The sequence below is a fragment of the Babylonia areolata genome, chromosome 24 (genome assembly GCF_041734735.1).
Source record: "Babylonia areolata isolate BAREFJ2019XMU chromosome 24, ASM4173473v1, whole genome shotgun sequence".
Lineage (NCBI taxonomy): Eukaryota > Metazoa > Mollusca > Gastropoda > Neogastropoda > Buccinidae > Babylonia > Babylonia areolata.
The window spans coordinates 24,984,027-24,994,244 of NC_134899.1; the positions used below are offsets into that span (position 1 = coordinate 24,984,027).

General features: G+C 41.8%; 1 protein-coding gene across 1 annotated transcript in view; it reads right to left on the bottom strand.

Moving 5' to 3' along the window:
• LOC143298588 (WD repeat-containing protein 17-like) overlaps window positions 1-10,101 on the bottom strand; it is a 36,100-nt gene extending 25,999 nt beyond the window's left edge. The window contains 8 exon segments of the mRNA XM_076611468.1: window positions 145-291; window positions 1,332-1,445; window positions 1,852-2,162; window positions 2,572-2,820; window positions 6,231-6,400; window positions 6,598-6,842; window positions 8,706-8,836; window positions 9,937-10,101. Coding sequence (XP_076467583.1) covers window positions 145-291; window positions 1,332-1,445; window positions 1,852-2,162; window positions 2,572-2,820; window positions 6,231-6,400; window positions 6,598-6,842; window positions 8,706-8,822 — 1,353 coding nt within the window. The 5' untranslated portion in view covers window positions 8,823-8,836; window positions 9,937-10,101.
• Between the last annotated feature and the right edge of the window lie 117 nt (window positions 10,102-10,218).

Below are 10,218 nucleotides of genomic sequence, written 5' to 3' on the forward strand. Positions count from 1 at the left end.
TTATCACCCAAAGTCACTAACATAAACAAAATCACCGGAAAAAAACAAACAGCAAAAAAATTAAGACATTCATCAAGACCGCCAAGTCACCACTTGTGCAGCACACACACACACACACACACACACACACACACACACACTCACATCCTGGATTCGCTTGATGACCTTGCTCTTGTTCAGGTTCCAGATAAAGATGCCGTTTTTCGATGTGCAGCAAGCAATGCATCCCAGGTCCCCCGGGGCCCAGGATATGTGGTAGATGATGCCTTCATTGCCTGCCGACGTCATCACCTGCCCAACACAAGTGTCACCTTCAACAGTATATGTATGGGTCAGTTCAGGTGTTTGTGCAGATCACGCTTAGGGTGAGTCTTGTTAAGGTCTTCAGTGTCAGCCAATTCATGGGGGATTGTTGTTGAAGGGACGTGCTGGTGGTCTCCACTCTGGGGGAGACCCTCACTCAGTCTGGCTCCGCAACTAAGCCATTATTGTCGTCAGCAGGAGAGCTTAGTAGGTGGTGTCCTAAGTCCTCAGAACAAGCACTACCGAACTCCATCAAAGTGGCTCAGCAGCATTGCAGGGTCTCTTTTGGTGTGTGGCCTCGTGGTGACATAACATTGATGGTTCCCTGTGAACTGCCAACATAGGACCGTGACAGACAAACCTGGTTGTGGCCATGTATGGGGGACTCGGAATGAGTGGCATGGGAGTAATGCCACTTAAAATGGTGCACATGATGGGGCAGCATTAAAAAAAAAAAGATGTTTGCACAGGGAGAACAGGGGTAAGAAACACTGCTTGTCTGCTTGTGTAATCATTTGCATTAATACCACAGTAACTGCTTTTGCATGCTTTGGGAAAGATATTACAGTAATTATTTTTGCATGCTTTAAGGATGATACCACAGTAATTTCTTTTGTATGCCTTGGAGAAGACTGTTAAATCTAAAAGGATGTGTTCATTGTAATGAATAATGATAAAAACATTATAAAAAAAACACACAAAAAACAACAAAAACAGTACATTCAAGCACACATTTTCAACCCCCCCAAAAAAGATTATGGATGGCTATATGACAGGGTGAAAAAAAAAATGGGGGGGGGGTCATACATGTAAAAATCCACTCGTGGATATGAGTGAACATGAACACAGAGCCAAACACACCCATCACATGCACACAGACACACACACACAAACACACACACAGACACACACACACACTAAAAAATACACCAACCAGATACACACACACAGACACAAACACAGACACACACACACACATCACACAGTGACACAAACATACCACATACACACACACACCCACCACTCACAGTCTGCATGGTCATGATGTCCCAGACTTTGATAGTGCCATCAAAGCTGGCAGTGGCCAGGTGGTTCGGATTGCTGGGACAGAACTTGCAGTCAAAGATGGTCTCCAAATGGCCCTGAGCAAACAACACTCCAATCTGTTACTGATAATGATCTTGACACCAGCAGCTTAAAAAAAAAAATAAAAAAAATAAAAAATGTAAAACATCTAAATATCACAGCTGAGAAAAGATGTCAAATTAAAGCATCATCACTTTGTTGTATTTCATTTTAACACACATTAAAGAGAGAAAGAGAGAGAAAGAGAGAGTGTGTGTGTGTGCGCACATGCATGCATACATATGTGTCTGCCTGTCAGTGTGGGCGTGTATGTTTCCACATGTCTGAGTGTGAAAGAATACTTTTGTTTTTACATGGTTTCCCTCATAAACGCACAATTTCACACAATTACATGTCACTGGATGAAGGACAACACAACATCTGAATTCATCTTGCAGACACAGGCCTATCACCTGGACGTACCTGATCCCTGAGAAACCTCCACCTGCGGTGGCCCAAGTCGTACAAGCCGATGCCCCCGTCCTTGAAAGTGCACACCATCTGGGCATGGGGCAGAGCAAAGCGGGTGTGGGCAGTGAGGGAGGGGCTCTGGGCTTCACTGGTAGACGATACGTGACTGCTGTTTTTTGTGTGGGAGGAGTGTGAGACAGTTTCATCAACAGGAGATTCAGGGATGATGTGAACATCGTGGAAACCGGACTTCTTCATGCGGATGTTCTCGATGGGAGACACCTTGGAGACGCTCCAGATTCTCAGCACGCCACTCTTCACATCTGTTTAAGAAATAAAAATAATCTTAAAAGAGGCAAGAAGCTGTGCAAGTCTGCAGCTTTGCTTCTCTTGCCATCAACTCAGTTTTGCAAAACTTCACCATCAGCTTTTGACCGGGTTTTTTCCCCTCCAGAACTATCATCAGGAGGGTCAGACAGACAAACATGCATGTGTAAGGACAGACATATCTAGACAGTTTAAAAGTCAACATTTAGACCTGCTGGCATGCTGGAGACAGAACACAGTGATCCTCTCCCCCCCACACCCCCACTCCCACAAAAAAAGTCATAAGAATATGGTTTCACACTGCACACACACACACACACACACACACACACACACAAGAGATCCTCCCCTACCCACCTACACTTCCCACACCCTTCAACCGCAGACACACCACAATTAACTCACCCCCAGTGACAAACATGCCCGGGGCGTTGTGGACCCAGGACAGGGTCTGCACCTGAGCGGCAGTGCTCGGGGGGATGAAGGTGGTGATGACAGTCCTGGCTGTCACGTCCACCAGACGCACCCCGCTGTGGCGGTTGGCCACCAGCAGGTACTCCACGGACAGGGGGTCCCAGGCCAGTGCTGTGACTGGATCCACATCGTCATCATCCTCCACCTCTGGTGCCAAGATGTGCTTCACCCCTTTGGAGCCTTGAGAGTTGTGCAGGACAAAACAAAATGCTTTATATTACCCTGGGATATTAGATAAGCACTAGTGTGCCTTTCTTTCTTTTTTCTTTTTTTTTTACACCCTGGGTCTACACTACACAACACTGAATAAAGGCACAAGCATGGTGGTAAAAAAAATATATACAGGAAAAAAACATAAAAATTACAGGGGAGTAGTGGAGGCAGTTGGATGTGTGTGAACAGGTGTGTTTTTGTGTCTGTTGAGTGGGTGTATTTGTATTTGTGGTGTGTGTGCATGTGTGTGTGTGTGTGTGTGTGTGTGTGTGTGTGTGCATGCATGTGTACATGTGTTTTTTGTTTGCTTGTGTGTGTGTATGTGTATGTGCATGCGCGTGTCTGTGCTTTTTAAGCTAATTTTTGTTTGTTTGTGTGTGTGTGTGTGTGTGTGTGTGTGTGTGTGTGTGTGTGTGTTAGACCCTACACTTGGCTTACAGACTGACATAAGTTCACAACATGCATTTGAGCCTACATCAAAGTGAGAGCTGTATGATCAATGGTTTCTCAACAACAATGGGAATTCATTTACAGCTTAGTCTCTTGTCAAGGACTATGACTCTTAAAAAAAGAGTCAAAGATTGCACTGGCTCCAATTGCTGCAGCCATAGGAGCTAGTTAGCCTTTGGAGACCATCCCAATGATGACTGTCCTAAAGCCATCTTGGCTGAGAAAGTGAGGATGTAACATGGGCAAGAAAATGTCCACTGTAATCAAATCCCAGTCCATTATAATAATTGGGACAGCAGTTGCCTCCTCTGCTGTTCTGATTGTCACAGTCGGATGTGGCAGACCATCATAAATGTGTCCATGTCTGTGTTTTAAGCTGAGTTGTTTGCTGCATTTGTGTGAGCATACTGTTATAATTAGTCTTGTTTACAATTTAGTGTCACTGTGTTTATATTCTATTCCCCATGAAAATGGCTGTCGCATATCATCCACCGTTGAAGCACAGATCCCCTCCCAGAACCCCACATACCTTCTTTTCTCTGCCCTTTTTTTTTTTTTCTTTTTTGTTTTGACTCACTTGTGTAAACAAAGTGAGTCTATGTTTTAACCCGGTGTTCGGTTGTGTGTGTGTGTGTGTGTGTCTGTGTGTCCGTGGTAAACTTTAACATTGACATTTTCTCTGCAAATACTTTGTCAGTTGACACCAAATTTGGCATAAAAATAGGAAAAATTCAGTTCTTTCCAGTCATCTTGTTTAAAACAATATTGAACCTCTGGGATGGGCACAAAAAAATAAATAATGAAGCCTAGTTATATGCAAACTGCATTTACTGTTATATTTATATTTTTTGTATTCTCTAAACTTGGCATTTTGATCTAATATTCTGACCTAACAACAAGAGCAGTCATTATTATCATTTTTTGTTCAAACAGGAACTTCTTTTGCTACGCATGGAAGTTTTATTTATTTTGCAAACGTTTTGGTACAGGTAGTAAAAAAGGGAAATTACTCTGTAATTAATGCTAGGGGACTTAATTTCCTTTAAACTGATCTTTCTCATCTTAAACATTACATTTTGAAATTATACTCAATACATAAAAAGCTTGGATTTTTTTTTAAGTGTATCACAAGTGAGTCTTGAAGGCCTTGCCTCTCTTGTTTTTCCTTTTTTTTTAACCTAACATTCATTAACTTTACTTGCAACACACTGAAAGAATAGTGTCACAGACTGAAGACACACAGTCAGTCCCACATATATGCAATGTTACCTGTCCAACCAACTCAAATTAAGTCCAAATATAAGAACTTTATTCTCCTGTCTCTTATTTTTTTCCTTTGACAACTAAAGAGTAGCCAGTCAAGTCTTTGTTTATGATGCTGACAATAGTTATGATGGTGATGTAGTCTGTATAAGTCTTTGTTAATGGTTTTTACAATGGTTCTGATGGTGATGAAGACTGTAGAAGTCTTTGTTAATGGTGCTAACTAACAATGGTTATGATGGTGATGTGGTCTGTGTAAGTCTTTGTTGATGGTGCTAAAATGGTTATGATGGTGATGTAGTCTGTTAAACCTGCATGCCTAAGGTCTGTGCTTTATGTGAGTAGAGCAGTCTCTGTCCTGCACATTTTTCCTTAATGAAACATTCACAACCCTGAATCTCTTACTGATATAATAAAACATTCCACACATGCTGCTAGCTTTGCCAAACATAAGATCATGAAACAAACAGGCAAGTAACATACACAAATTCTGCAACACCGCATGCATTACAACAAAGATTAAAGCGGTATCTGCAATAGTTTAGCTTCTTGTTTTCTCATCACTGGCCTCTGTATGTACTTCCTATCTACCTAGCACTCCACCTCCAAGGGCCGACAAGACGCACAGCATCAGTGTAACCACAACAGCTTTATGTACAGAAAGCAAACCACATGTGTTTGAAAGATATGGGAGTGGTCAAAGCAGACAGCAGTTCAGTAAGAGGACAGAAAAGACTGAGCTAGAGGACAGAAGCCATATCTGAAGTGGATGCCAACATCTCATGCCAACATCAAAAGCCAGGCTTGGATGGGTAACATGACAATAAAGTGATGACAAAGGTACCTGTCACACAGCATGTCTGAGTGTCTGCAAGGAAACCACAAACTTATCAACAGACACTGTGTGGACAGCCATGTCAGTACAGCCGTAGTTAGAAAATCACGTTTTACTACTGTATTGCTAAACTGTCTTACTGTTAAATGGTTTGTGATCCATTGGATAACAGAATAAAAATAAAACCTAAAGTTATAACTGGATAATAAAGGAAATTTTTTCCCTAAAATTACGTTTATCTAACATATTTCTGTGACCTACTAGTGCAGACTCCAGCAGGGAGTCCGATTCCTGTCCTGTGCAGACTACTATCCACCTATGCGGAGAAAACAAAAGTAGCTACGGCCGATAACCTCCTGGAAGTAGGTTACCTCCCCTCTGTATCCCTGACTAGCTTCCTCTTTTGATAATTGTAGTTTTTGTCTTTCATATGTTAACATCTGACTAGCTTGCTGGAAGTTCTGATTTAAATTAAAAAAACAAGCTAATTGGTGATTAACTGAATGAGAACAGAATCAAGACAAACCTAAAGTAAGACACCACTACTGTGCTTAGCTCAGTGGGGGTTTTATTCTTCTTTTCCAACATGCACACACACACACACAAACACACACACACACACACACACACGTAGACACCACTACTTAGCTTTGCTCAATGGGGGTTTTATGCTTTCCACACACACACACACACATGTATACAAGCACCCGGACATATACCTATACTACACACTCATGCATGCTCTCTCTCACACACACACACACACACACACACACACACACACACACCCTACCTATATACTGGCACCATATCTAAGCAAGTGACTGACCTATGTTCAGAATGGATATACTGCCATCATAGTGGCCAAAGACGATCATGCCTTGCTTCTTGGGATGCCAGCGAAACATGGTGATGTTGGTGGAAAAGTTCTGTGAGTCCTTTACTATGGAGGGAGCCTGTTTCTCTGTGTGCTGCCATAGGTACAGGGGGCCACGGCCACTGCACAGATGCACACAGAAGTATGTCAGGACCCAAAAACTAAACACCATGGCAACAATGGCCATCCATAAAATTAAAAATAAAACCCTCACTCATACACAGTATGCAGAAACAAGCAAATATGGAGATGCTGCCCACCCACAAACACAGAAAATTAAGGAGACTAATGTGTTCACTTGAAGACAACAAAACCCCACCTAATGAAGGCTAGACAAGTGTTGTCATGGTGGCTCCATCTGATGCAGGTTGGAACCTCTTTGATGCCAGACTGCAGCACAGCCAGTGAGCGTTGTTGGGAGATGCTCCACACAATGATTTGAAGATCAGCCCCAGAGCTGGCAATGAGGTCAGGGTTGGAGGGGTGCCAGCTGATAGAGGTGATGGTTTTTTTGTGCTCTGACATGATGGACAGCAAGCGGAACTCCTTGAAACGTCTGTCCAACTGGTCAACACAGCCATACTTCATAGTTTTAGTATACAGCTGAAAGTGGTTTAGTAGATCTATGTGACTGATAACAGATAAGTGCCTGGAACATACTCTACAAAGCCTGTGTCTTTGCCAAAAGGTTACACAGAAAGTTTAGAGAGAACAGAATTCATCAAAGCACCAGGGATAAGAACAGTCAGTGAATAAACCTTCATTAGGATGTGACAGACGTAATACTTGATTTTTTTTTTTATCCTTTTTTTGGCATACAGTACAACATGTGTCACATGTGAAAGAAAAGAAAAATGAGCACACATGCACGTGTAAATGCACTCTATTTCCACATCTTTACTTCATCATTGTGTAAACAATGCTTCATATGGCATCCACTTTAAATTGAATTGTGCTAGATTCAAGACTTTTGGGAAACACAGTTCACTGATGGTGAACTGAATCTTAATCTATTATAAACAAAGACTTGAGAAGAAAACCACTACAGAACATTCACAATTTTGAGATCATAATTGATAATATCAACCTTGGTATGTTAAGCAATTTTTCATTCAAGCAAAAACCTTCCCTCAAGAACAGCAACAATTATCCTTGTCACATAAACGCTATAATATTGCACTGATCATCAGGACTTGGCTTCACAAACAAAGATTTAGTAAAGGGGTTTGCTGCAGGCTCACTGGTGGCTGGCAAGGCAAATTTAGGACAGGCCATAGCCACTGCAACAGAAAGTCTGTTCTGGGTCACTTGTTTAATGTCACAGGTTTTCCTCCTTTTTCTTTTTTTTCCCTCCAGGCAGGATCTGCTTGTCTCTTTGTAAGGGCAAGATCCTGGGCATGTAGTGATCCTCCATCCTGGAGACATGCCCAGCCTACCACAGTTGTGTCTTCAACAACATGGCCTCAGTGCTCCACTTATTCAAGGACTTTGGTGTTGGTGACAAAGTCACTCCAGCTGATGGTGAGGGTGGTGCAAAGGCAGCACTGGGGGAAATGTTCGAGAAGTCACAGGTGATGATAAGTGACCCACAACAAAGAGCGTGGTCAGAACAACGGCACTGTACACACTGATCTTTGTGCCTTTCATTACATGCTTTTTGTTCAAGACTCATTTGTACAGTCTGCCAAAAGTACTATCTGCTTTTGCAAGTCTGTTGTCAATTCCTTTGTTCATTTTGGTAAGATAGCTGAACTGGTAGACAGTCTTCAGCTTCTGTCACAGATGGTGATGTGAACAGGATGGTAATCATCTTGAGTTGCAGGCTGGTGGAGAACTTCTATCTTTTTAGGCTGATTTCCAGTCCAAAGAGCTTGTTAGCCTCTGCAAAGCAGGTTGTTATGCACAATAGGGTTGTCCCTGTGTGCAAAACAAGGATAGCATCAAGAGAAGCTCATGGGTGAGATGCTCCAGTGTCTTGGTTTGGGCCCGTGGACACCTCAGGTTGAACAGACTGCCTTCAATGCAGTATCAGATATAGATGCCATCTTCATCATCAAGGTCTTCTGTGGCCCTATGAAGCATCATGCTGAAGAAGCTGGTGAAAAGAGCGGGTACTAGGATGCAACCTTGCTTCACTGCATTTTCAATGGGAAAAGGCTCTGATAGATTGTGGCTGTACTGGACTTGGCCACACTGATTTTCATGTGGCTGGATGACCATGCTGAGAGTCTTTGGAGGACATCTTAATCATTACAATACAGAAGGCTGGGGTGGCACATAAGGCATATTGATGGCCAGGGTTATCTGATACACAAAATGGTTCTTGCTGGTACATTGATCTTCATTTCCTAATACACATTGGTACTAATTTGATAGCCATATTGGCACTGTATGCCAAATAATCCTTGCTGTGATTATATCAATTACCTTGTAAATATAAATGGCCAGGGTAGCACAATAGGCAAAATGGTCCTTGCTGGCAGCACACACACCACGATTCCATGGCTGACAGCCAGCTGGCAGTAATGCTACCTGTTTCACCATGGTGACAGCAAAACCTGCACAGTACAGTAGAATTGGTGGTAGTTACAGTGAGTGAATGAGTGAGAAGGGGAGAGAGAGAGAGAGAGAGAGAGGGGGGGGGAGAGAGAGAGAGAGAATGTACATGAATATGTAACATTAATGAATCAGCAGTACTAAGCACATACATGTATGCATACAGTCAATGGTTCCACAATACTATGCAATACTATGCATGTGCACATGCACACACAAACACACACATTCTAAAGTATTTCTGTTAATCTTTTTTTCTGCATTGAATGTTGTCCTTTTATCAAATTGTTTCTCATAAGTTCTGAACCAATAGTTTGCAATAAACCCAGGGTTTTAACAAAAATGGCTTTATTTAGTTAAAAAAAAACTTCTGAAAATATGGATTTTAAATACTGTTGAATAACAACTGGTTTTAATCATGTACATCGTTGTTTTAACTATAGTATAATATTTTCATCTGTTGTCTTACTGTGCTTATCACACTGGTTGATTTGTGGTTATTGTATGAGATTGATTAACATTAACTTTGTATCTAATCATTTTATGTTCCTTATGTTTATATGATCAATGACTGTGAAAGTATGTAATCATGTGTATGATTGTGATAATTGAACGAAAGATCCTGATCAACTTTGCATTTCAGCATTTTATGTCTTTTATATGTTTACATTGGGTGACTGCGATTTTTGTGTATTGTTTACGTAAACTACACCACACATGAATTTCTCTTATTGAGATAATAAAGTATTCTGTATTCTGTATGAGTTGGGCAAAATACAGTGTTTTGGGCTATAGGCTGCTCTAAGGGGTGTGTTATTGGCCTCCTTGGAGGCCTTAACCAGTGGCTTGTTGCTGCATTTCTAAGACAGTTTACCAAGGACTCTCACTAGAACTTTTTCTTTCTGTTTCCCCCCTTCTTTTAAGTAGCAGATGCACTATCTACACACCACCCGAACATGAATGTGCAATGGAAACATTTAAAAATAACATTTTAAAAAATGGGGCGTGAACGAACAGCGAAGCTTTGTCATGAGCCAGTCCTATTATTTCTACTGCCACTAACAACCATTTGCCCGGCTGGAATACTAGGTTTGGGTTTCACCTGTCCGATCTCTTGATGTTGCAGTTGTATCAATATCGTTTGATCATTCCTTCATATTTTCGGTAAAACGGCCATCCATATTAACGGAGAAAAGCTTAATCTAGTTTTTGCACAGTTTTCGTGCGGTAAACAGAAGACAGGAGAGGAATTCGACTGGCAACTTTCATGCCGTTCTCTTGTCAAACAGTTTACCTTCTCAACAGGAAAACACGTGATCACAACATTCTGGTCGCATGGGCCTTCTTCCGGTGTGAATGTGCTCCTCAGTCGAGATATTTATTT